This window comes from Neofelis nebulosa, chromosome 3 (genome assembly GCF_028018385.1).
Source record: "Neofelis nebulosa isolate mNeoNeb1 chromosome 3, mNeoNeb1.pri, whole genome shotgun sequence".
NCBI classification, from domain to species: Eukaryota; Metazoa; Chordata; class Mammalia; order Carnivora; family Felidae; genus Neofelis; species Neofelis nebulosa.
Window position 1 is genome coordinate 207,214,961 of NC_080784.1, and position 27,653 is coordinate 207,242,613.

Consider the following 27,653-nt stretch of genomic DNA (forward strand, 5'->3'; position numbering starts at 1 on the left):
AGCATGAACGGGGGAGGGGCAGAGAGAGAGGGAGACACAGAAGCGGAAACAGGCTCCAGGCTCTGAGCCATCAGCCCAGAGCCTGACGCGGGGCTCGAACTCACGGACCGCGAGATCGTGACCTGGCTGAAGTCGGACGCTTAACCGACTGCGCCACCCAGGTGCCCCTCAATACCCCTATCTTAATAAATGATAGAACAAGTACCAGAAAATCACCAAGGATATAGTTGAATGATACCATCAGCCAACTTGACCTAATGGACATTTGTAGAACACTTTACACAATACCAGCAAAATAAACATTTTCAAGTGTATATGTGAAGAACATTTACCAAGATGGATAATATTCTGGGCTACAAAACAAGTATGTTCTGGGGCACCTGGGTGGCTCAGTCGGTTGAGTGTCCAACTTTGGCTCAGGTCATGATCTCATGGTTTCTGGGTTCAAGCCCCATGTCGGGCTCTGTGCTGACAGCTCAGAGCCTGGAGCCTGCTTCGGATTCTGTGTCTCCCTCTCTCTCTGCCCCGCCCCCCCCCCCACTTCTGCTCTATCACTCTGTCTCTCAAAAATGAATAAATGTAAAAAAAAAATTAAAAAAAGCAGACTGACAGACTTAGGCATAAATCTAACCAAACGTGTATAGGATACACGTGCTAAAAACTACAACATGCTGATAAAAAATTTTTAAAGATTTACATAAATAGAGAGATGTAATATACTCGTGAATGGGAAGACTCAACATAGTGTATCAATCTCCCCCAAAATGATCCATACAATTAACACCATTCCAAAATCACAGCAGGATATTTTTGTAGATACAGATAAGACGACCCTAAAATTTATATGAAAGGGCAAAGGAACTAAGATAGCTTAAGAAATTTTTGCAAAAAAGAACAAAGGTGGATGAATCACACTACCCGATTTTAATGCTTTCCCTGAAGCAACAACAATCAAGACAGTGTGGTTTGACAAGGGGACAAGACACAGAGGTGAATGACCAGGACAGAGTTCAGGAACAGACCCAAATACATACGGCCAATTGATCTTTGACAGCAGTGCAAAAGCCACCCAGTGGAGAAACGACAGTCTTCAACAAACGGTAATGGAAAAATTAGTCATCCATATGCAAAAAATTGAACCTTGACCTAAACCTTATACCTTACAACCAACTCGAGATGGATCACATATAAATAGGCATAAAACTATAAAATGTTTGCAAGAAAGCAGAAAAATATATTCACGACCTGGCATCTAGCAGAGTTTTAGACACGACACCAAAAGTGTAATCCAGCAAATAATCCATAAAAGAAAAAACTGATAAATTGGACTTCATCCAAAATAAAAACATTTGCTTTTCCAGTGATAGTGTCAAGAGAATGAAAACCCAAGCTAAGACTGAGAGAAGTATTTGCAAACCTCAAATCCAGTTTAGGACTTAAATCCCGAGTATATAAAGAACTCTCAAAACTCCACAATGAGAAAAAAAACCCTCAAAGTGGGTGAAAGATGCACGAATATTGCTGTAACGGCAGACAAGCACAAGAGACGTTGGACATTAGCAGCCACCAGGGAAAGGCAGACTCGAACCCCCTCAAGACCCCATGCACACCCGTGAAGCGGCTAAAATCAGGGAGGACACTGACAACTCATGGGTGTGGAGCGCCCGGGGCTCTCAGACCTTGCTGTTAGAAATACAAACCAGGGCAGCCACTCTGGCGAGCATTTTGGCAGCTTCTCATACAGTTAAATGTACAGTCAGAATACGACCCAGCAATTCTACTTCTAGAAAAACCAAAATCTCACATCCACATACAAACCTGTACATGAATGCTCACAGCTGCTTTCTTCACAGTCATCAAAAAACTGAAAACACGGACGCCTGGGCGGCTCAGCCGGTTAAGCGTCCGACTCTTGATTGCGGCTCAGGTCGTGATCTCACGGTTTGTGAGTTCAAGTCCCCACATCAGGTTCTGTGCTGACAGTGTGGAGCCTACTTGGGATTCTCTCTCCCTCTCTCTCTCTCTCTCTCTGCCCCGCCCCTGCTCGCATGCTCGTGCTCTCTCTCTCTCTCAAAATAAATAAACATTAAAAAAAAAACCCTGAAAACACAGAAGCTCTTCTTTGGGTGATATCCACATAGTAGAAAAAGGGAAATACTGAGCTAGGCAGCAGCTTGGGGTCTGAGGTCGTGTGCTGACAGAATTCTTGAGAAGGCAAGTGTGATACTGAAGGTCAGTGGTTGCCAGGTGTTCTAGGTGAGGAGGGTGTTAGCAATAGAGGGGAGGCACTAGGAAGGAGTTTTTTGGGGTGATGAGCCATTCTGTGTCCTGACTGGAATGGTTAATGAGTCTACAGGTGTTTGAACTTCAAAAACGAAACAAAAATTTTAATTTAAAACTTTTAACTAAAAAATAACATTTATAATTAACACATACTCCTGGGGCGCCTGTGTGGCTCAGTCGGTTAAGCCTCCGACTTCGACTCAGGTCATGATCTCACGGTTCGCGGGTTCGAGCCCCACGTCGGGCTCTGTGCTGACAGCTCAGAGCCTGGAGCCTGCTTCAGATTCTGTGTCTCCCTCTCTGCCCCTCCCCCGCTTCCACTCTGTCTCTCTCTCAAAAATAAATAAACTTAAAAAAATAATTAGGGGCGCCTCGGTGGCTTGGTCGGTTAAGTGGCCGACTTCGGCTCAGGTCATGATCTCGCGGTCTGTGAGTTCGAGCCCCGCGTCGGGCTCTGTGCTGACAGCTCGGAGCCTGGAGCCTGTTTCAGATTCTGTGTCTCCCTGTCTCTCTGACCCTCCCCCGTTCATGCTCTGTCTCTTTCTGTCTCAAAAATAAATAAACGTTAAAAAAATTAAAAAAAATAATTAACACATATTCCTGATTAAAATGTTTAGTAAGCTGTAACAGAAAGCAATTCCTTGACTTAGTACAAGGGATTTATCAAAACCCCCCAACCATTATGCTTAAAAGGAGACATTAAGAATATCCCCATGGGGTGTCTGGGTGGCTCAGTTGGTTAAGCCTGTGTCCCTTGATTCGGGCTAAAGTCATGATTTCAGGGTTCATGAGTTCAAGCCCTGCAACAGGCTCCAAGCTGGTGGTGAGGACCCTGCTTCAGATTCTCTTTGCCCCTCCCCTGCGCTCTCTCTCTCTCTCTCTCTCTCTCAAAAATAAATGAACAAAAAATATTCTCATCAAAGTCTCAAACCACAGCATGCTTGTCCAGAGGTCCCAGTAGGGAGAGCAAACCACAAAATAGCAAAGTAAGTAATTAAATGCTGGAAACAGGCTCTTGTGTGCATGTGCGCGTGTGACTGCATCATTTGTGTGGACATCCAAGAAATTCCACCCTCGAACCTTCAGAACGGATTCAGCACAAACAAGCGTTTTCTCAATTTCAAAATAACCAGTTTGCAATGGGCCACATCTCCCCCACCCCGTACCTTCCTGAGCAAAAATACATGAAATAAACCAGACAAGGAACATGTAAGAACTCTATGAAGAAAACGCAGAAACTCCTTTCAAAGACACACAAACATGCCGTGATGTGGGTGTTGAAAGCCGCCCCACAAAGTAACGACCAGGAGGGACTTTCTGTACTAAACAAAGCTTGCGCCCTGCGATTCTGGCCCACCCTGGTGTAGCATTATGTGCCCTCTGGGAGCCGTGAGTGTAAGTGGGTCCCAATAACTAGAGTCCTTGTAGGCACTAGCTGGTGGCCCTGAGGGAGGCAGGTGGATCTGAGACTGGCCATGTTTCCCTCAGCAAGTACTTCAGCCCACCCCACCACATTCTCAGGAGGTGGGCCAAGGCACCTACAGTGACCCCTCCACCGCTCTGGGGTGTGATGTGGGAGACAGCTGAGGGGCAGGAGGAAGTGAGTCAGTGACCTCCCAGTGTAACACCTGCACAGCCATGGTACCATTTGCGGATCCAGGAGACCTCTGTCTCCTCACCATCTCTCCAGAGCCCTGGAATCCTAAGACCCCCCCCCCCCACCAGAACCCTGGGGTCCTGGGACCACCCCAAACCCTAGGCCTTGGGGTCCTAGGACCACTGCCCCCATCCTTCCACAGCTCTGGGATCCCAGGACCGCCTTCCTGAGCCCTCGGGTCCCACAAAAAACAGAATGGGAAACAGTACAATCACCAGAAGCACCTCCTAGCAGGTGGGGAATGAGCTTAGGAATTCCCCGAGCAGGCACTGATGGGTTCACAAGGCATAAAGAATTAGAAAGCCACAGAACGAACACACCCAAGTTCGGGTAAACAAGATTAGGTAAATGGGGCAAAGGCTCCCAGTGTAGGACAATAGCACAAAGCTGCCTTCACAGGAAGGAAGGACCACAAGAGGTAAACAGGTAAATAGGGCTATAGACAGCTGCAGGGGGAAGTTGCCCAGAGGGGAGCTAATTAGCAAAAGAAAGGTGCCTTGTTGACCCCGAGGTAGCACGCTCTGTCTGTCTCGTCCCCTAGGCCAACCTTCCACCCAGCACCAGAATCTTGTTTTGTGTTGACCCAAACTCCTGACACCGCATATCTCCAAAACCCCCTTTCCCTCACACCCGTGAGTTAATGTTGACTGTTTCATTGTGTCTCTGTGCCTGCCCAGCAGCTTGTAAGCCTCTGATCCTGACAAAAATGGAGCAAGGACCGTACTACGGGCTCTTGTCTCCTCCCGGACCTTAGCCTCTCTGGCGTTTTCAATCCTGCATCCCGCTCTCCTGCTGGACGAGAGAGAACCCCAGACCCGGAGTCTACGACACTAGAACTCTCAGCCAAGCCCGTTTTGTGCTCCCCAAGAACTTAAAGAAGTGATTTCCCACCAACAATAGTATATTCTTAGTCTGAACATTTTTTATACTTGGTCTATTTATAATAGAGGCCAGGTCCCTTTATCATTCAAAAACCTTTTGACCAAAAATGTTCTTAGAGCAGCAAATTTGTTTTCCTAGTACCCCAATAAATTTAAAAAAAACCCGTAGGAATAAATGTAGCAGTCAAATAATTTGCTTTCCATACCAAAATAAAGTCCAGCCTAGTAAAAATAGCTGACAAGAGTGCTATTTCAGAGCGCCACTGATTAGCCTGTACATGGTGAGACAGACTTGCCCCTCTCCTCAGGAGCTGGGAAAGCATCTCACCGTCATGTGAGTCAGAGCAGAAGGTACAAATACAACCCACGTGCCAGAGGGTGTCTTCGGTCTTTGACAGAGGGCGTGGACTGCACCCTGCAGGTGACTTGGAGAAGCACCATGTATTTCAGAATAACGGGGGGGGGGGGGGGGGGGGGTGTTGGGGGCGTCTTTCAGTATCACCAGGGGAGGGGGGATTTCAGTATAATGGGGGGAGGGGGCGCCCTCCCAGTGAAAGGCGCCCAGTGAAAAGGCGCGGTACAACGCAGTGGAGGCTGTGGAGCGGGTAGCCCCCTGCACGTCTGACCACGGCCGCCCCCTATGGGGGCCTGGTGGCACCCACTGGGATTGCCATCCTTAAGAAGCAAAAATCCAAGGAAGACATTTATTCGTGGCCACGCAGAGGCATCAGCAGGCCTCTGGTTGTGCTGCGCGGTGTGCTCCTGAGGTACTAAGGCCAAGGCCTGGCGGGTGGGGTTTCTCCGGCGTCTGACATTTAGGACGCACAATCACTTCTGTCGGTAGCAACTCTTTTTTAAAAAAGAGTTTTGTTTTTTTTTGTTTTTTTGTTTATTTTTGAGAGAGAGAGAGAGAGAAGACCGTGTGAGCCAGGAAGGGGCAGAGAGAGGGAGAGAGATAATCCCAAGCGGGCTCTGCACTGTCAGCGTAGAGCCTGACCTGGGGGTCGATCTCACGAACCGGGAGATCACGACCTGAGTGGAAATCCAAGAGTCGGACGCCCAACTGGCTCAGCCACCCAGGCATCCCTGTAATTGCTCTTAGAGTTAAACCGGGACTCACATATTTCCACCCACGTGGCTTCACACCGAAGGAGTCAACTGCCAGTAAGATGTGCAGACGAGAGTGGCTGATGGTCACACACAACCCTTCGAGGCCTGCAGAGAGGGTCCAATCACCTTCTCGTTCTTCCTGAGTCACCTTTCTGGGGCGTCAACTGGTCTCTGGTGGAGGCAGGAGGCTGTCAGTCCCCGGGTGCCCACCGACCTCACCTGGTGCCAGCGCAGACTTCAGGATCTGCCCACGTGGACGACCAGCCGCGGGGGCCTAACCTTGAAGATGCCCAGTCCTGCCGCGCCCTGCCGCTGACCCCGGCATGCAGGTGAACGTGAACGTCTGTGTGGGGATTTAGCTGATAAGTTCTCATTCCCTAAGATAAAGGACACCACTTACCTAATCAATTAAAATAGGCAGTCAGTTTCTTACACTAAATTTTCTTTCAAGTTTACTGAAACCCATGAGAAAATACCATTTTGGTCATCATGCTCTGTTTTTTCAGCTCCCGTTTTCTCAGAGTTTCACGATTTCTGTGTTACTTAGCCTTTAAAACTTACAGTTTTGGGCATGCTGCCCTTTCCCCCGAAATCGTCTGCCATGGGTAATTTCATGTGTCCCCTGGGGTGCCGGGACTGAAATGACTCTGGGTGTGTCTGGATGAGAGGAGCACCTGGTTGGGTGGGTTGAGCCCTCCAAGTGTGGGTGGGTGTCACTCAAGTCCTGGCGGGCCAGAGTAGAGCAGAAGGGTGGAGGAAGAGGGAAGGGATCCTGCTGAGTTGGGACATGGTCCCCTCCTGCCCTCGATGGCACTAAACAGGTCCTCCTGGGTCTCTCAGTCTCCATGATCCTGTGAGTAAACTCCTTATGACCAGTCTCCTTTTACACGTGTGCAGAATGACAGTCACTCATGTCAAGCAGTGATGCCATAGCCAAGACCGGGAAATGCATCCCCAGATGCTGACCCCTTCATGTCTGACCATATCAAAGGTAGCAGCCACAGCATACTCTGCCCAAGTGATCTCTGGACAGAACAGATCCCCCGCCGCCTGGACAGAACACAGATCCCCCACCGCCTGGACAGAACACAGATCCCCCACCGCCTGGACAGAACACAGATCCCCCACCACCTGGACAGAACACAGATCCCCCACCGCCTGGACAGAACAGATCCCCCACCGCCTGGGCAGAACAGATCTCCCACCGCCTGGACAGAACAGATCCCCCACCGCCTGGACAGAACACAGATCCCCCACCGCCTGGACAGAACACAGATCCCCCACCGTCTGGACAGAACAGATCCCACACCGCCTGGACAGAACACAGATCCCCCACCACCTGGACAGAACAGATCCCCCACCGCCTGGGCAGAACAGATCTCCCACCGCCTGGACAGAACAGATCCCCCACCGCCTGGACAGAACACAGATCCCCCACCGCCTGGACAGAACAGATCCCCCACCGCCTGGACAGAACAGATTCTCCCACCGCCTGGACAGAACACAGATCCCCCACCGCCTGGACAGAACACAGATCCCCTACCGTCTGGACAGAACAGATCCCACACCGCCTGGACAGAACACAGATCCCCCACCACCTGGACAGAACAGATCCCCCACCGCCTGGGCAGAACAGATCTCCCACCGCCTGGACAGAACAGATCCCCCACCGCCTGGACAGAACACAGATCCCCCACCGCCTGGACAGAACAGATCCCCCACCACCTGGACAGAACAGATCCCCCGCCGCCTGGACAGAACACAGATCCCCCACCGCCTGGACAGAACACAGATCCCCCACCGCCTGGACAGAACACAGATCCCCCACCGCCTGGACAGAACAGATCCCCCACCGCCTGGACAGAACACAGATCCCCCACTGCCTGGACAGAACAGATCCCCCACCGCCTGGGCAGAACAGATTCTCCCACCGCCTGGACAGAACACAGATCCCCCGCCGCCTGGACAGAACACAGATCCCCCACCGCCTGGACAGAACAGATCCCCCACCGCCTGGGCAGAACAGATCTCCCACCGCCTGGGCAGAACACAGATCCCCCACAGCCTGGACAGAACAGATCCCCCACCGCCTGGACAGAACACAGATCCCCCACCGCCTGGACAGAACAGATCCCCCACCACCTGGACAGAACAGATTCTCCCACCACCTGGACAGAACACAGATCTCCCACCGCCTGGACAGAACAGATCCCCCACTTCCTGGACAGAACAGATTCTCCCACTGCCTGGACAGAACAGATTCTCCCACTGCATGGACAGAACAGATTCTCCCACTGCCTCGACAGAACACAGATCCCCCACTGCCTGGGCAGAACAGATCCCCCACTTCCTGGACAGAACAGATTCTCCCACTGCCTGGACAGAACAGATCCCCCACCGCCTGGACAGAACAGATCCCCCACCGCCTGGGCAGAACAGATCCCCCACTTCCTGGACAGAACAGATTCTCCCACTGCCTGGACAGAACAGATCCCCCATTGCCTGGACAGATCAGATCCCCCACTGCCTGGACAGAACACAGATCCCCCCACTGCCTGGACAGAAGAGACCCTCTACTCCTCGGACAGAACATTTCCTCCAGTACTTGGACCGAATAAGCAGTCTGCATAGACTTGGACCGGAAGAAGTCCTCAACTCAACTCCACACTCAGACTGACTTTGCATTTGGTTTGTTAGCTTATCCCTAGTTGTATCTTGTTTTTTAATGATTTTTTATGTGCTTTGCTTTGTGTGCTGTGTATGAAGCCAAATTAAATGTGTAGTGAAATGTCACTGAGTTTAGATGTAAACCTGCTTTAACCTTGCTCTACGACTGAACAAAGTTGACACTGTGGGGAAATCAGGACCCGTGTGTGCTCTGTAGCATGCTCATGAACACACATGCACACAGATATGTATACGCATGTATCTTCTACTGGTTCTGCTCCTTTGGAGAACACCTGTTAACATCTTAACAGAGGGAAGCAAACACTGTCACAGGGATTAGCAGGTTCTTTTTTTTAACAGTATTTTCATCGGCACGTGCAGCTCTAAACCAAAGTGAGTTCTTGCTGCAAGCAAATAGATGAGCAGCATGGACTTTACACACAGTTCCCGCCAAACCTCTGGTCCAAACACTGGACCAATTTCAGTGAAGTTCTGTATCCAAGATACAAGTGCCGCGTGAGGCAGAGTGAGAAGGTAGTTAATCTGTGAGGGCTAGGCATGGGGTGAGGGAGGGCATGGGTGAGGGAGGGCACGGGGCTCGGAGTGGGGGAGGGCTCGGGGCTGGGGGTCGGGGAGGGCTCGGGGTGAGGGGTTGAGGAGGGCATGGGGCTCGGGGCGGGGGAGGGCTGGGGCTCGGGGCTCGGGGTGGGGGAGGGCTCCGGGTGGGGGAGGGCACGGGGCTCGGGGTGGGGGAGGGCTCGGGGTGAGGGGTTGAGGGGGGCATGGGGCTCGGGCGGGGGAGGGCATGGGGGGAGGGGTGTGTGCCAACAGCGCCTGCGGTAATTTTCAGGTCACTGCGGTGCCAACAGATCATCCATGTTATGCTCCTGAAATATTTTATAAACTTCCAGCCCGAAAAAACTTTAGGTATGTTTTTCTTTTGCTTTTATTACAAGCATATAATATTAATTGGCAAAACACTGAGTACAAGCTTCACTATCATAAAATCAAAACGTTTAAGCAATATTCCAAAAAAGATTTTAGACAAAAACTAGCCACCAATAGTACAAAAATTACACACCAACACAAAGCATAAAAAATGTAAACTTTCAAATTAAACAGTCAAAAATATGTATCTGCATTTTCATCTCAACAAACCGCGACAGCTTCCATGTTGCCACGTGTGACGGTCAGGTTAGTGGCGGCTCACACCCCTGAACCCTACATCATTTGGGGAAAAATGGTTTTCTTATACTCAATTAAGTTGTTGGAACAGACATTTACACTAACGCTACACACGTTTTAGGGGACACTCAAACCACAGTCCCTCCTTCAGATGCGCTCGTGGACGTGGCGAACCCCACGTGATGCAGGCCAAGCGTGGGCGGGCATTCGCACAAACAGAGCCTCCTTGATGGCCCGGGCGGCTACAGCCGCGCCACACCTGTCCCTGCCTCGCAGGGACAGAATGTGTCAAGATGACGGCTGGTTTGAATCACGGTTTTCTAATCTACTGATCTTGACCTACGTAGTTGGTTTAAATCCCAAGGCAGAGAGACACTTGGCTTATGGCGCTAAGGTCACACATGATGGAGCGTAAATGATTTCCTGAGGAAACAGAAACAGGATTTGTTCTGAGCTAAGTTTATTTTCAGTGTCTTAAGAGCACATCTAACACTCGCATGTAAAGTAGAAATCAGCTGACTCGTTTCTGGAACATTCAGCCCAATGACACGTTTTAAACTGCTGTAAAATGCCATCCTGTGCACTTTGAGGAAGAAACGAAATGGATTTCTAAAGACTTCGCCACAGGGAGGCATCAGAGGCCACACGCCCTGGAGGGCTCGGGAGCCCCTGTGGAAGTAGCACCCACACATCCGTGGTCTGGTCGGCGTGGGGCAGGGCACCCAAGGGCCACACACGGGGTCTGAAAATAGGGGACCCAGGGTGGCCGCGAGGCCGGTCCGGGACGGCCACGTGTCGCTCCACGGCGGCCCGCTGGGTCTCGTGCCCTACGATACTGCTGGCAGGTGTTCTTGCGCACACACACACACACACACACACACGCACACCATCCCCCAAAACAGCACTCTCGTAACAACAGTGAAAAGGAGAAACCAAATAGCTGAATGTACATATTTTGAAATTCTACCTACATTCCCTTTCAATCGAGCAGAAGAGATGCGGCATTAAATTTAAACAGATGTCTAGTAAATGCATCTTGGGACCTATTGCACAAAAGCATAAACAGTGCTCTGTATCTATATAAAACAAAACGTACAAATTAAAAGCTACTCAAAGTAAAAGAAGAAGCTTGCAAAACATGTCACAATTTCATTTTATATGCCTGTAAATAAAGCTGGACCACGGAAACCAAACAATCGGATGGGAAAATATGATAGAAGGCTTAAAATAGAATAAATAATTTTATAAAGTTAAGTTTTCTTTTTTTTTTAACCCCCCAAATCTTAAATTCAATATTTATATATTCTATCTGAATTTTCTATTTTCATGAAAACTGCATTTAGCGAGACCACGCGCTGGGCAGGGAGTCCCGCTGCCGCGGACAGTGACGCGGGAAGGTAACTGAACAGCTCTTGCTTTACCAGCATAAACGGTCGTGAAAACTACTTCACAGTAACTCCATCTTTTAAAAAAAAAAAAAACTTCGTAGGATCCAATCACTAACTGATCCTGGCTTTCATGCTGGAAGAAATTAAATTCAGCCTTTTGATGTGACACGAAAGCGTGACAGCGGGGAAGGGGCCACGGAAGCTGCCCTGGGACGCAGGCTCTGGGCTCCTGTCAGCTGAGGGGCGGGGTCCCCGGGGCCGTCCTGTAGCGAAGACAGTCTGCACGAGGAAATCTTAGAAAAATAGGTACTTCTGCTGCTGAGGTTGCGTCAGGTTGACACGATCACAAAAGGGGTCACAGGAGGGCCAGCAGCCTGCCGGCCATGTCAGCACTGGCTCCGACCACCTCCACCTCTCTGTGTATTTAAGTACGTCCACTTAGCACCATAGCAAATTCAAGTGATTTCAAAGATAGCTACAAAGTTACAAATATATATTATGAGAGGATTACGGCGATACTCAGTCTAATCTGAACCGTGAGCCGATTCTGTTTGAATTTGGGTGCTTACACTGTTTCACCCTAACCCCCCCTCCACTACACAGGCAAATACCCAAGTTCTAACGCTAACCCTAAAACCGCACTGTGGTAATGTATGGTTGTGCAGAGTGCTTCAGCAGTGATGTGTATTTTGAGGTAGACAGGTAATATTTACTCATACACATCTACTCATTAAACCTAGTAGAGCAACTCTAAAACATGATTTGGATGAGTAGCAAGCTTAGGTAACTGAACAATTCGAACAGTACTGGGAGTCCATGGGCTTAAATGAAGACGTGAATTTTGACCAATCCCTAACAATCTGTTTCTATGTTTGTAAAAGGCCTTACATTAGAATCCCTTGGACTGAGTTAATTGGGATGATTTTCTCGTCACCCAGATCAGGTCTCGTAAGTAGCTGCTCCTGACGTTTACCTGTACGAAATGGGAAGCAGAAGAAACCCAACCGTAACTTTCAAAGCAAATGGAGAAAAAAATTCTGGTAAGGTGAAACAGTCCATGAACGAAGGTGGTGGACGGGGGCTGATGGACCCAGGGCCCCCAGCCTGACTGCAGGGTGAGCGGAGGTGACGGCGGGGGGTGGGGGTGGGGCAGGAACCCAAAGCTCACTGAGGAAGCACGGTGGGGGGGGGGGGGGGGCGGTGGGCAGAGGACAAGGACAGACACAGAACCCAGGACAACACTTTCACTGCCCCGGAAAATGGTTGCTTTCTCCTTCTTGCTTTACGTGTTCCAAGTTACTATTTTCAAGGAACAAATATTGATTCTCTAATTCCACAAAAATATTAACATTTGGGAGGAGAAAGGGGTTGACAAAATGTGTGCTGCCTGTGACCGGCACTTGAGAACATTAAGTCACTGAAAAAGCAGCCAGCAGGCTCCTCCCAGGCTCGGCTGGGAACAGCAACAGAGTGCCAGCTTTGTGCACAAGCAGGGGCGGGGGACAGCTTTCCAAGGGTGGACGTGGTGGGGACCGGAGCCGGCACGCCTGGGGCACCGGCCCTCATCCGACGGGAACGCCCCCCCGAGCCACCACCCCTCCCTTCAGCAAGATGCAGATAGGAAGAATTGAGTGGGGCCCTCAGCCCTCGGAACCCGACGCGCACCAGTGATGTTTGAGAACAAGGGCGGCTCCACCAGGCAGCGTGCGGCCGGCCTAGCCACCCCGCCCTGCTGAGTGCGCCGCACCCGCGTCTGGGGGCGTCCGGGGGCCGGTGGGAGCCCTTCCTCGCCTCGGGGCCGCGTGGCCCTCGGAGCCCGGAGCGCCAGGCGAGGCAGAGGCGCCGTCAGCTTTTCCCGTTTCCTAATGTGGAAATTAAATACCGTGGCTAACTCATTAATGGAAACCCCTTTTGGTATGCTTTTAAATTAAACCTTTATATACCTTCTAAGTCTTCAGGAAGCTAAAGGCAACATAAATAGCGTCATTCACCATGAAAAGATATTTTCTCAATAACTTAGGAAGGGTTCAATAAACATACAAGTATTTTCGAGGCTTATCGTGAACCCTAATTCATCAACTAAACTGAAATGACCAGATTTCCAAGGCCTGGAAAGCAAGCGAAGGTCGCGTGGCCACTGTGTTTACCATCCAGTCTGTGAGAGGCGCCTCTTCGGCCATTAAGACTGTGCAGTAAAGTGTTTCGTCGTCTCGTGACCGCGGTGCTGGTAGTGTCTTGGTGAGTGTGAGTTCTCTCATACAAAAGTTATAAATACTCTGTTCAGAAATCTGGTCCCCACGACACCTGCAGGGCGGCCACAGCCCGGGCGCGGCGGGGCCGGCCCAGGGCCGAGCTCAGAGCAAGTCCATCTTGGGTCTGTAGTGCAGCAGGAGAGGCGCCTTCTGCAAGACAAAGTCAGAGCGCGGCGCGTCACCATCGCCAGCCGCGGGGGCAGGGAAGGGGGTCGGGCTGGGCCCCTTCCCTCCGCACAGCTGCTGCCCCACCCGGTCCCGCCCTTCCTCTTGGGGTCCTACTGGCTGTCACCCCCTTCTCCGGGCTGCCCCTCAAGTCGGGGATCCTGCCATCTGCTTCCTGCTTTAGGGCGGTACCCAAAGGCTTGTGGGCGTCCTCTGACCCCCACAGCTGACTGCGGGCAGCCAGCCTGGCCAGGAGGGGCGGTGCTCGCCTGAGGACCCCGGCCACACCGACTCTGGTGTTGATGATTCCAGAATAATCCTGTGACTGAGTTGTTATTTCTAAGCTCTTAGTTGAAAATACGCACAGAAAAGCAGTTGCCATTTGTAGCAGATTCTGAAAATCAAATAACCCAATCTTTACAAAGTGACGGGTCTCACCTTGAATCTCCACCTCGTGACAACCACAAATTTGAGCGTGTGGTCCTTGCCCAGGATTTCCTCGTTGCATAAAATGTCCAGCTGGCGGGAGAAGAAGGCTTCAGTCAGGGTGCCTTGGGCACGGCGCTCAGCACACGTGGCCTCCGGGCTGCGCCAGCGATGCCGGTCGGGTCACACAAGTCAGTCGCCTGTGGCCGACGGGCCCCGTTTCCAGGTGGCACAGGTGGGGAGCACTCGGGAGGCCCCACCCCAACCTATCCCAGGTCCAAGAGCACTTGGGGCTTGGGTCCACACCCACCACACGGCCCCCAGGGGGCGCGCTCAGCTGTTGTCACCCCAGAGCACCTGTCTCTCCACCTCAGTCCACCTCTTGGCCAAGCTTGTTCCTCTTACCTCAGTGGAGAAAGGTAATGGACTCTTCAGATGGTCTTTCTCCTTTCTTTTTTAAAAAAGACTATTCTGAGAGCAGATCTAGGCTCACAGCAAACATGAGGGAGGCACGGGGATGTCCCACGCCCCCTGCCCCCCCACAGCCTCCCCCGCGATCCACAACCCCACCGGGTGGTGCACCTGCTGGAGTGCGCCGTGGCGTCATCACCCCGAGTCCACAGCAGGGTCACCCTTGGTGGTGCACGTCCCGTGGGTCTGGACGAGCGCATGATGGCAGGCGCCCACCACCCTGGCGCCACACGGAGCTGCTTCGCTGCCCTAAAACTGCCCCGGGCTCCGGCTGGTTACCCTCCTCCCCCCTCCCCTCCCCCCGGAGCCCCTGTGGTTCCGCCTTCTCCAGAATGTCCCACAGCTGGAAACAGATTGGCTTCTTTCCCTCAGTCACGTGCATTTAAGATCCGCACCCCCCCCCCCCCCCCGGGTCTTTTCATGGCTTCATAGCTGGCTTCTCTTTAGCATGAGTAAGATTCCGCTGTCTGGGTGGATCACAGTTTATTACCATCGCCTACTACGGACATCTTGGTTGTTTCTTAGTTTGGGCAACTATGAACACAGCTGCTACAAACACTGTGGGCAAGGTGCGTGTGTGTGGACGTAAGGTTTCAGTTAATTCGGGCGAACGCCAGGGAGCAGGACTGCTGGATCATGCGGTAAGAGTGTAATTCATTTTGTAGGAAACTGACAGACTGTCTTGCAAACTGGCCGCAGCATTCTGTGTTGCCACCGCCGCGAACAGGGGTCTGTTACTCCACACCCTCTCCCGCGTGTGGTGGTGTGGAGCGTAATCTCACTGTTTTAATTTGTTTCCCTGATGACAAATGATGTGGACTCAAGTGGTCTTTTCAACTCCCTCAGGACGAGGGGAAGAAGCCCCCTACAACTGCATGAGGGCTGGGCAGGGGACACATGTGGGGCCACCTGGGGCCAACTCGGAGGAGACTGTCCCGACGTCGAACCCCACCTCTCCTAGGCGTGCCTCTCACCCACACCAACCCTCTCCTCTGGACAACCTCACCATGACCCCGGGGGCCAAATGGCACCACACACCAAGGACCCCAACCTTGACCCGGGGCCCTGACACTCACCTCCCACTTTCCCTCTCCACTGTGTGCAGGCAGTGGCCACAGCGGCCTGTCTCGAGAGGCCGTCCACCTGGGTGCTCATTCCCGACCCCTTCTTCCCTCTAGTAGCCCCGCTGAAAACACCAGCACATCATTTTGGCTCTCTCAGTATCAGTCCCCTGTGCCTTCCCTGAAACACCACCACTGGGGGGCTTCACACTTAATCTCCTGGAGTTCTGCCTGGATGCCAGGAGGCCACACTCCCCTGGGGTCTCTGGGGCTTTCTATCATCAGTTCATTCCTTTTTACTGTTTTTTTTTTTTTTTTAATGTGATAAAATACACATAAAATTTACCATTTTAACCGTTTTTCATGTGGGCAGCTCCGTGGCATTGGGCAAGTTAGCAGCGGTGAACATCCCCAGCCTCCACCTCCAGAACTCTCTCATCTTCCCAGGGGACACTCTGCTCCATGAAACACTAGCTCCCCATCTCCCCCGCCCCCAGCCTCTGACCCCCACCATCCACTGTCTGTCTCTATGATCTGCAGGACGCAGATCCACAGGCCTCCTGTAAGTGGAATCATCCGGTGCTTGTCCCCTCGCGACTGGCTTATTTCACGGAGCACAATGTCCTCCAGGTCCATCCGTGTGGTGGCAGGTGGCAGGACGTCCTTCCCGTTCAAGGCTGAGGTTCCTTGTGTAGATGGGCCACGTTTTCTTACCCACACATCTGTCGACACTGGGTTCTGGCACATCTTAGCTGATGTGAACAGTGCTGCTGTGAACGTGGGGTGCACACACCTCTTCAACGTCATTCTTCTGTGTGTAGATGTGCAGTTTCCCCAGCACCATTTGTTGAGAAGACTGTCCTTTCCCCATTGAGTGGTTTTGACACCCTCGCTGGACATCATTTGACCACACACGTGAGGGTTTATTTCTGGGCTCTTTATTCTACTCCATAGACCTAGATGTCTGTCTTTATGCCAAGATTGTTTTGGCTATTCAGGGTCCCCTGAAATTTCATATAAAATTTAGGATGGGTTTTTTAATTTCTGCAAAAAACATCATTGGGATTTTGATAGGCATTGCTTTGAGTGTAGATTGTTTAGGTAATATTAACATTTTAACAATTTTTTTCAAGTTTGTTTGTTTGTTTATTTATTTATTTATTTAGAAAGAGAGAGAGAGAGAGTGCATGCGCAAGCGGGGAAGGGGCAGAGACAGAGGGACAGAGTCCCTAGCAGGCTCCTCACTGTCATTGCAGAGCCCAACATGGGGCTCGATCCCACAACTGCGAGATCACAACACGAGCTGAAATCAGGAGTTGGATGCTTAACCAACTGAGCTGCCCAGGCGCCCCACAATCCTTTTGATTTCTCTAGAACTATGACAATGTCTCTACCCTCATTTCAGATTTTAGTAATTTTTTTTTAGTCCATTAGTTAGAACTCTGTCAACTTTGTTGATCTTTTCAAAGAACTGCTGAATTTCTCTACTGTTTTTCTGTTCTCTATTCCATTTATCTCTGCTCTAATCTTTATTATTTACTTCCTTCTGCTAGCTTTGGGTTTAGTTCTTTTTCTACTTCTTCAAGTTGTAAATCTAGGTTGTTGATGAGACCTTTCTTGTTTTTAACGTAAGTATTTATAGTTGCAAATTTCCCATCAGCACTGCTTTTGCTTTACCCCAAGGGTTTTGGTGAGTTGTGTTTTCGTTTTCATTTGTCTATAAGTATTTTCCAATTCCTCTTTGATTCATTACTTCTTTAAAAGTGAGTTGTTTAATTTCCACAATTTTGCAAACTTTCCAGTCTTCCTTCTGTTAGTGATTCCTAACGTCACGCTGCTGTGGTCAGAGAAGGTGCTTTGTAAAGTATCTCTCTTTTAAAATCTATTGAGGCAATTTGTGCCTGCCATCCTCTTATAAGGACCTTTGTCACTGAATTTAGGGTCCAGCTAGATGATCTAGGATGATCTCTTCATCTCAAGAGTCCTGACACACCGACAAAGGCCTTTTTTCAAATAACGTCATATTCGCATGTTCTAGGGTTAGGAAATGAACACATCTTTTAGTGGAGTCATCATTTCACCTGCGATAGACAGTCTGCCTTCTGGTCCCCCCAAGTCCACACCCATCCCACATGTAAAATATACTCACCCCATCCCAACATTCCCAAGAGTCTCAACCCATTGCGGTAGCAACTCCAAATTCCAAAATCTCCTCGGACACCATTAGCCGACAGTCCCAGACCTTCCCTTCCAAAGCATATGAATCAGGCAGAGGTGAGGCTCTGGGTATCCACCCGGGTTGAAATTCTTCTCTAGCTGTGGGTCCTATGAAACTAAAATCACATTGTCTGCTCCCCATATACAAGGTTGGGAAAAACACAGGATATTCCTCCTCCAAAGGGTAATATATTAGAAGAATAGAGGGGTCACTGGTCTCAAGCAAGTTTGTAAACCCAGCAGAGAAACAGCACTGTGGGTTGAGTGAGATTCTGCTCTCTGGGCCCACGACGGCCTCACCATCTGGGCCTAAGGCTCTGCCCTGGGCGTCATTTCTTCTTCACGAAGCGTAGCTCTGTCAGCCTATCTCCTGCCTGCAAAACTTTGGAAGTCTGACAGCCTGTTCTTGTTTCTTCCCGTCTCTGTCCCCTTCAGGAAAAGGTGATGGTCACTCTGCTGGTACAACATTCTCAAAAATGTTGTGGGTCTCCCATATGTGTTATGGATCCAGGCCATTAGACAGGATGGTTCTCCACAGACCCATTCCTAGTTTCTGTGAGACAGCTGAGTCACACATCTAATGTCTTCAGCAAAAGGTTGTCCAGCCACACTCTCCATCTTCCCTCCAGAGCATGCTTTCCCAACAGCGAAACCCTAGTATTCCGGTCCGTTTGTAGTCGCGACAGGCCTAAGTGCTGGCTCCTTTTTGCTTAGCAGTCCCTTCCCCAACTCACATCTCTCCTATTTTACTGACAGCAGCAAGACCCCGGACCACACCTTCACACTGGGCTTGGAGACCTCCTGGGCCAAATGCCCAAGTTCATCACCTCCACGTGGTCGGAGAGCACAGTCCCCCCGTGCTGGCTGCCACCGTGTGATGGTGACTGCTTCTGCGTCCTCTCTTCCTTGTCAGAAGCATATTTCACGTTCCTATTTCTACCAACATTGTGCCTGTGGTGACATGTATCCTCCTAGGTGACAGAGTGGTTTCCCTGCGCCCCTCACCTCCTTTGGGGCCACCAGAGTCACCTTAAATGACCTTATTTCCAACAGCAATCCAGCCTTTTTCATCGTCTCTCAAAATTGCTTCCAGCCTCCACCAGCGATTCAAGTCCAAGGCCATGTCCACATTTCTAGGTATTTGTTACAGCAGCACCCCACTTCCTGGTACCAAAATCTGTTCTGGTTTCCTGTAGCAGCTGTGACAAAGTACCCTAAACCTGGTGGTTTAAAACAACAGGAATTTACTTCCTCACAGATGTGGAGTCCAGAGCCCAAAATCAAGGCCCTGGCAAAGCTGAGCTCACTCTGGAGGCTCTAGGGGAGGATCCTTCCTGTCTCTTCCAGCTTCGGGTGGCTCAGGTGCTCCTGGGCTTGTGGCCACATCACCCCCTGTGACTCTGCCCTCACATCACCTTCTCCTCTGTGTGTGTCTCAATTCTCTCTGCTCTCTCTTGTAAGGACGCTCGTCATTGGATTTAGGGTCCACTCGGGACATTCACGGGTTATCTCATCTCGTGATTCTTATCTTAATTATAGATCCTTACTCAATTTAGAAAAAACTGCTTTTCCCCAAAAGGTCACATTTACAGATTCTGGGGTATGTGGACATATTTGGGGGTCTACTGCTCAACCTACTACTCCCTCTGAAACGCTCCTCAAGTTTGTCCAATTCTGCTGTCTGCAGTGCACCACCCTGGTCCACCTCCCCTGGACTCTTGCCACTGATGCCCCTGCTGGCCTCTCCTGCTTCCGTTTCTGGGCCCCAGTGACCCATTTTCCTCACGGCCTGAGGACTATTTTAAAGCCATACCTCTTGCCGCCTTCTCCTTGCACTTAATTACGCACAACTGACTCCTACCGGCGACTCACATCCCAGCGTAAGCGCTCGCCCAGCCCTCCGTCCACCAGCCCCGCGCACACCCGCGGCCCGTCATCCCCACAAGATCTTGACCTGCCCACCCGTTCGCTGCCACCCGGCAGGCAGTCAGCCCTCCATTTGTGAAACGAAAGAACAGAGTCTCTCTGAGATGAAACCCCCCAGCACGGTCACGCTGTCCCCACCGCCCGCCAGCACTCTCTCCCATTGTGGGGGCTCCGCACGCTCCGTCTGGCCTTCCCTCCTTTCTCGTCATCACCATGTCCCGTGTCACGCTGTCTGGGGGTACGCAAAACAAACTGAGAGTTTTGTTTTCTGACTTAAAATCTCTAAACGGAGATGTCAAAACAACAAAAAACCCACAAAGAACCGTAGAAGTATCGCTTTTACAAATGAGAACCGGTTTGTCATAGTTTCTATTTGTGGCCTAACTATTACCTCGTTGAAAGACGAAAGGTTAAGTTTTTTGGCGATGAACTTCTTCAGGTGCAGGACGGTCGCTTGGGCCGAGCAGCGGATCCACTTTCGCTTCAAGCCCCGCAGTTTGCTGCTGTTGCACTCCAGACAGATGCTCACCTGTGGGAGGAGGACACAGCTGGGCAGCCCCGCAGACAGGGGTCCGCGGGCTGCCTCTCGGGGCCCCTGCTCCCGTGCCCGCTCGTTCCGTCAGACGCGAGAACGCGGACTTCGTGAAATCAGACGTCTGTCTGACCTCAACACTGTGGGAGAGGGTTTCATTTTACTCGTTTTACACACATTCTCTTAAAATCTCTGTTTACCATTTTGTGAAATGTAATCTAAAAGTGTCTTGTATTCTGTCTTATAAACATACTACTTGAAAGTAAATCTGAGGGGCACCTGGGTGGCTCAGTCGGTTGAGCGTCTGACTCTTGATTTCAGCTCAGGTCTAGAGCCCAGGGTCGTGGAATCAAGCCCTCGTCAGGCTCCGCACCGAGCACGGAGCCTGCTTGAGATTCTCTCTCTCTCCCTGCCCCCCCTTGATCGCGTGTGTTCTCGCTCTTTCAAATAAAAATAAACAAATAAATATTTAAAGTAAATCCGAAAATTATTTATTCGTTGTCCAGACGGCGCTGGTCTCAGAGTTTGGCTGATGCAGACGCAGCCTGTCCTGAGCTTCCGGCTGGTGGGACACATGTGCGTCTTCCCACAGGCCCCAGGCCGAGTGTTCCGCTGGCATGAGGGGGAAGGGCACACGGCCATCTGAAGCGGGTGCCCCTGCCTACGCGAGATGCACCACAGAAGGCTTCATAAAGGAAGTGAGTGTGACGCGTGGCCTTGAGGGAGGATGGCAGACTCACTAGAGAAAAAGTACGAGGAAAAACCACGAGCGAAGCCACGAAGTTTGAAAGCTCAGAGTCCCTCCTGGATGATCAACAGGACAGGGGATCACAGTAGGTCATGTAACAAGGAACCACAAGGTAACGAAATAAAAGGGATTCTAGCCCACGGGATGCCTGGCAGATGCAATACCAAGGACCCCAGGCCACAAAGGCCACAAAGGGTTGCAGAGAAGGTCCGGCTGGACAGCGCTTCCAGAGAGGGAGTCTGCAGTAGCAGCCACAAAACAATGGCACAATCGGGGGCGCCCGGGGGGCTCAGTGGGGTAAACATCTGACTTCGGCTCAGATCACGATCTCGCCACTCAGAGTTCGAGTCCCGCATCGGGCTCTGTGCCGACAGCTCGGAGCCTGGAACCTGCTTCGGATTCTGTGTCTCCCTCTCTCTCTGCCCCTCCCCCGCTCTCTCTCTCTCTCTCTCTCAAAAATAAATAAAGATTAAAAAAAATTTAAAAGCTGGCACAGACTCTCGAAAATTCAGATAAAAGAATTAACAAGGAATTAATGGAAATATGTAGGCCTAAAATCACTAGAGATACAAAAGAAGGAATTAAAAACAGAACATACTGTGAATTAAGAACAGACAGGTATAAAAGATAAGCAACTACAACTTCTAAAAATAAAAGCAGAGTCACTTAGACTAAAAACTCACAGGTGGCCGAACCACAAATTAGTCTCAGCTGAAGGCAGACTAATTTCCTACAAGACCGATATGAAGAAATTACGTAAAAGAAGTACAGAGGCCAAGGGATCAATTAAAATACCAAAACAAAGGAAAAGTAAGAGACAGGGTAATGGACCGGGTGTCTGACAAACTCGTAACGAGTTCTGGAGGAAGAAGGCAGAAAAAGGGAAAGGCAAAATTTAAGAAATAACAACTAAGGATCTCCCCAAAATAATGGAGGACATAAATTCTCAGATTTAAGAAGCAAAATAAGAAAGAAAGAAAGAAAGAAAGAAAGAAAGAAAGAAAGAAAGAAAGAAAAGGAACCCTACACCTACGCACGAGTGGGGAAGGTGCCAGGAAGGAGCAGTGGACGGCTCTCCAGGTGTGGCCACGGAGCCTGGAAAGCAAGGCGCTGGCAGAAAATGCACAGAGAAATTACCACTCAAGACTTAAAATGAAACAAAGCCATCTGTAAACAAAACAGAGAACGACTAGGAGGGGGTACAGTTGAAGAAAAGAGACCCATGTCCAGGAGGAAGACATGGGAAGCCACAGAAGGGTGAGCCGGGAGGCGGGACAAGAGTCCCGGCCGGGTTTGGGTCTGGGAAGAGAGAAAGGAGGCGGGAGGGTGGCCCCAGGCAGAGTGAGCAAGGCCCTTGTGTCATTCGGGGAAAGGGAGACTCTTGTTAACTTCAGACGTTTAAAAAATGTAAATATTCATTTTAGAATTTCACAGCCACTAAAAGAATAAAAATAGGACATATAACTTGTCAACTAGTTGCTAAGTAGAGGCAAAAAAGGGATTGAAGAAAACTTACTAATTCAACAGAAGGTAAGAATGGGGGGAACATAAAAAAACATGAATGGACAGCACAAAGAAACTCAGAGTTACTGTTAACCACGGTAAATGGAAAACGTGAAATAACTTGTCAGCTAAAGATAGTTTCTCGTTTGATTTTTGTTTTAATTTTTTTTTTAACGTTTATTTATTTATTTATTTATTTATTTATTTAAAAAAAATTTTTTTTTCAACATTTTTTATTTATTTTTGGGACAGAGAGAGACAGAGCATGAACGGGGGAGGGGCAGAGAGAGAGGGAGACACAGAATCGGAAACAGGCTCCAGGCTCCGAGCCATCAGCCCAGAGCCTGACGCGGGGCTCAAACTCACGGACCGCGAGATCGTGACCTGGCTGAAGTCGGACGCTTAACCGACTGCGCCACCCAGGCGCCCCAACGTTTATTTATTTTTGAGACAGAGAGAGACACAGCATGAACAGGGGAGGGTCAGAGAGAGGGAGAATCTGAAACAGGCTCCAGGCTCTGAGCTGTCAGCACAGAGCCCGACGCGGGGCTCGAACTCACAGACCGTGAGATCATGACCTGAGCCGAAGTCGGACGCTTAACCGACCGAGCCACCCAGGCACCCCACTCATTTGTTTTTTTAAAAAAAACCCAGTTCTGTGTTGTGACAGGCGTCACATTTAAGAAAGTTAGGAAAAAAATGGAAATACCAAGCAAATATTAACCAAAGAAAGCTGACACAGCTACATTGATATTAGAAAAAGCAGACTTTAAGAAAGAAAGCTTAATCACAAAAAATTCCCTAAGGATGGGAAACACTTCTAAACTTGAGTGCACCTGGGAACAACCTTAAACTGAATGAAGGTTGAGGGACAGTAAAATCCTTAAGTGTGAGGGGGGCCTCCTGTGTGCTTCTCTGTAAGTGACAGACTGAATTCTGTCCCCAGCAGTGGACACCTGTCAGGACACAGGACACCTGGCCATCTGCTCCCCAAGCCCAGAGCAACAGGCATCATGCAGACCAGGGTGCGGTAAGCAGATGCAAGTCAGAGACCAACAAGAAGCCCCAAGCACCACCGCTGGGCTCTCCGTGTGCGCAGGGGAAGGGGGGTAAGAAACTCTTTGCTTCACTCAGGTTTGCGTGGATGTGGGGGCAGCAGGGACAGTCGCAGGGGTGCTCAGGTTATATCTTTCATATGATATGAACTCGGAAGTACATGAGTGTGTCACCTGTTTAAACACACTAAAGTATGTTTTTAACGGCCTCATTGGAGTATAATTCATACGTATGTTTTTCGTATACACTTCAATAGTATTTAGTAAACTTACAGACCTGTGCAGCCACCACCAGAATCCAGTTTTACATAATCTTCACCACCCCATAAAGACCCACATCCTGCTTTGTGCTCAACCCTTGCTCCTGCCCAGCCCCAGGCACCCAACTATACCTCCTGTTTCTAAGATTGGCCTTTGGGGGACACCGTACACAAATGGAATTGTGCAACATGTAGTCTTCTGCATCTGACTTCTTTGCCTTGTAAAGTCCTTGTACAAAGTCCTTGTAAAGTGTCACTGTGGTGTAGCAGGTGCTGGGGTCATTGTTTTTCACTGCTGACCAGAACGTCCCTGTACGCGTGGACCACATTTTGTCTATCTGAAGTTCGCACTGTTCCCCGGCTTGACTATCGTAAGTATGACAGCCCTGCTGTGAACATTCATGTACAAATCCTTGTGTGAATAGGTTTCCATATACACCTAGGAAAATTGCAGGGTTGTATGGTTAGCTTATGTTGAACTCCTTAGGAAACTGCCACACTGTTTTCCCAAGTGGCCACACCATTTTATGTTCCTGCCAGCACGCTACAAGGGCCCCATTCTTCCACATCCTTGCCAACACTTGCCAGTGGCTGTCTTTTTGATGGCGGCCATCCTAGTGGGTATGAAACGGGATTTCATTATAGTTTTAATTTCTATTTCCCTAAGAGACTCATGACATTGAACGTCCTTTCACGTGATTACTAACCAGTTTTATGTCTTCTTTGGTGAAACATCTACCGAAATCTCTTATCCATTTCTTATCTGGATTATCTTCTTACTGAGTTATAACAGATATATAGTCTAGATATACGTCCTTTATCAGAAATATGACTTGTATCGGAGTCAAAATCGTGGACAAGTAGAGGGATCGCGATTTCCCTCGTCCCTCAAACACAGGAGTATCGACGTCACAACACTTGGAACACCCATGAAATCAGTCTGCGGAGAGACAGAAAAATCTCCACAGGTGGACAGAGACAGCTTGGCGGGACAGAGGTGTGTGTATGCGAATTAGAAAAGATAAAACGGTCAGTGTAAGCATGGAGCACGGAAACCCTTTAGTGGAGACAAAAGGAAGAGAAAGAGAGGCTGTGGAAGTGTGGTATTATATTTGGACAAGAGAAAAACCTCTCCGGACCACAGACAGGGGAACGAGAAACACAGAGAGTGCCAGTTTCTACTTTGCAAACAGCCTCAGAAGCTAAAGATGGTAATTATCAGGGGTGTGTGACTTTCTCCAGACCAGAGCCGGGTGCATGGGCCTGGTGGGGAGGGAGCCAGCTTGGGCGTGATAGCGATCTCAGGGGCACACTGGGAGAGAGCGGTCCCTCCTTTGAGTACTGTGGGAAGAAGGTGTATTGCCCTCCTCAAGGACAAAAGACCTTGCAGGTGCCAGCCAGATGCCCTTTGTCGGCTGGGCAGAGTGGCATTATTCCAGAACCAGGACCGTGTAGAATGGGACTCTTTAAGACGTCAGGTTTTGAATCTCAGCTGAGTGCCTGGGAGGCACGGGAGACTGTGGAGCGAGACAAGCTGGCCTCCCACGCTGCTCTGTGAGGACCACCTGAACAGCGTGGTTTGGGACACCCAGTCCAGGGAGGAGAGACTGGGGTGTTGCCATTTTTCTCCTAATCACCAACACAGCGGGGCTTCAGGGAACAGGACAGCGGCCCCCAGTGGAGGCGGGACCTGCTTACACCAAACCCGCCCCTCCGTGCCTGGTAACTGCGTATCGACCAGAGTGAGATTGACACTGACCCGACCAGACGGCCCCTCCTCCAGACCAGAGCTGCCACCGGTCCCAGGCGCCAACACAGAATCGTCCTGTGGTTTTGTTTGGTACTTTTTAAAATTTTAATATTATTATTTTTTTCTCTTCTCTCTCTTTTCCCTTCTTTTTCTTTCCACTCTCCTCTTTTTTTCTCCTCCCTTGGGAATCAGCCTCATGGTTTCTGATTTGATTTTTGGTTAATTCTTATTATATATATTTTTTTCTTTTTTTCTTTCTTTCTCTGTTCTGGTTGTTTGTCTGCTTAATCAGGCATCTTTATTCTTTTTACCTTTTCTGTGTCTCTTTCTTCTTTATTTTCCTCTCTCTCTGGATTAATTAAGCCTTATAGTTTCTTTGATTCCCTGCCTGGTCTTTTTTTTCCACACCTTTCATTTCTCTCTTTGTATGGGATAATGTTTCTCCCCCTCTCCTTTTTCCTTTTTCCAGGGTTACTTCAACAAACAAATCAAAGAACACCTGATGGAAGGCCCAAACCACCACTACAAATAGGGAGATAAAGCAACCAGAGTCACAATAACAGAGAGCATGCAACACACTCCAAAAACACCTCCTTAAGGGTCAGGCATTGCACTGTGTATGGCTTCTTTTTAATATAGTAGTGCTTGCAGGTGCAGGACACATAACAAGCTTTTAAAACACATAAGGGACAGAAAACTAGCCAGAATGACGACACGGAAGAATTCTCAAAAGAAATTCTGGGAAGAAATGACACCCAGAGAATTGTTCAGAACAGATATACACCACATGTCTGAACAAGAATTTAGAATAATAGTCATAAGACATCAGCTTGGAAAAAAAAAAACATAGAAGACAGCGGAGAATCTCTTGCTGCAGAGATCAAGGACCTAAGAAATAGTCACGATGAATTAAGAAATGTTGTAAACGAGGGGCAAAATAAACTAGCTGTAGTGACAGAAAGGATGGAATAAGCAGAGGAGAGAATAAGTGAAAGAGATGATAAAATTATGGAAAATGATGAAGCTGAGAAAAAGAGTTAGGAAATTACTAGACCACGAGGGGAGAATTAGAGAACTAAGTGATTCTATGAAACCTAATAATATCTGTATCACAGGAGTTCTAGAAGAAGAGAAAGGGGAAGAAGGTTTATTTGAACAAATTATGGCTGAGAACTTCCCTAGATTGGGGAAGGACACAGACGTCCACGTCCAGGAGCCACAGAGAATTCCCTTCAAAATCAACAAAAACAGGTCAACACCACAACACAGCATAGTGAAACTGGAAAAATACAAGGATAAAGAGAGAATTCTGAAAGCAGCTAGGGACAAATGGTCCTTAACCTACAAGGGTAGACATATAAGGGTAGTAGCAGAGCTGTGCACTGAACCTTGGCAGGCCAGAAGGCAGTGGCAGGAAATACTCAATGTGCTGAACAGGAAAACCGTGCAGCCAAGAATCCTTTATCGAGCAAGGCTGTCATTCAGAATAGAAAGAGACATAAAGCCCTTTCCAGACAAACAAAAATTAACGGAGTTCGTGGCCGCTAGACCAGCCCTGCAGGAGATCCTAAGGGGGACTCTGAGTGGAAAGCAGCAAAGACTACAAGAGACCAGAGACATCACCACAAGCACACCCTAAATTACTGAAGCCCAATGTAACGTGACTTTCTCCACAAGGACGCAGCTCTGCAGACTGTGGAAAAGAGTGTCTTCTGCCATGTTCATTCTAACATACACGTTCCTCCTATCCCGACCTTCTTAAGGGTTTTTATAAAGAAACGACGCTGTATTTTGTCAAATGCTTTTTCTGCACCTATTGCCAGGATCATATGGTTTCTATCCTTCCTTCTACTGATGTGATGTATCGCGTTGATTGATCTGCAAATACTGAACCAGCTCTGCACCCCAGGAGTGAATCCCACTTGGTCATGGTGAATAATTCTTTTAATATTAAAAACATCAAAAAAGCCGTATATGAAGGGCCTACAGTTAAAAACTGAGAGCTTTCCCCCTGAGATCAGGAACACAACAGGGATGTCCACTCTCACCGCTGTCATTTAACATAGTGTTGGAAGTCCTAGCCAATCAGACAACAAAATGAAATAAAATGCATCCA

General features: G+C 49.4%; 1 protein-coding gene across 5 annotated transcripts in view; it reads right to left on the reverse strand.

Annotated features, from left to right (window-relative positions):
- Window positions 1-9,526: 9,526 nt before the first annotated feature.
- PCGF3 (polycomb group ring finger 3) overlaps window positions 9,527-27,653 on the reverse strand; it is a 56,970-nt gene continuing 38,843 nt past the window's right edge. For 3 of the 5 annotated variants that reach the window (XM_058723273.1, XM_058723272.1, XM_058723274.1), the window contains 3 exons: window positions 20,081-20,218; window positions 14,027-14,107; window positions 9,527-13,573 (listed from right to left, as the gene is read on the reverse strand). In XM_058723273.1, coding sequence (XP_058579256.1) covers window positions 13,526-13,573; window positions 14,027-14,107; window positions 20,081-20,218 — 267 coding nt within the window. In that variant the 3' untranslated portion in view covers window positions 9,527-13,525. Of the gene's footprint in view, window positions 13,574-14,026; window positions 14,735-16,715; window positions 18,984-20,080; window positions 20,219-27,653 lie in introns of those variants that run through there. The other 2 variants (XR_009259830.1, XM_058723275.1) reach the window with 2 other exon arrangements.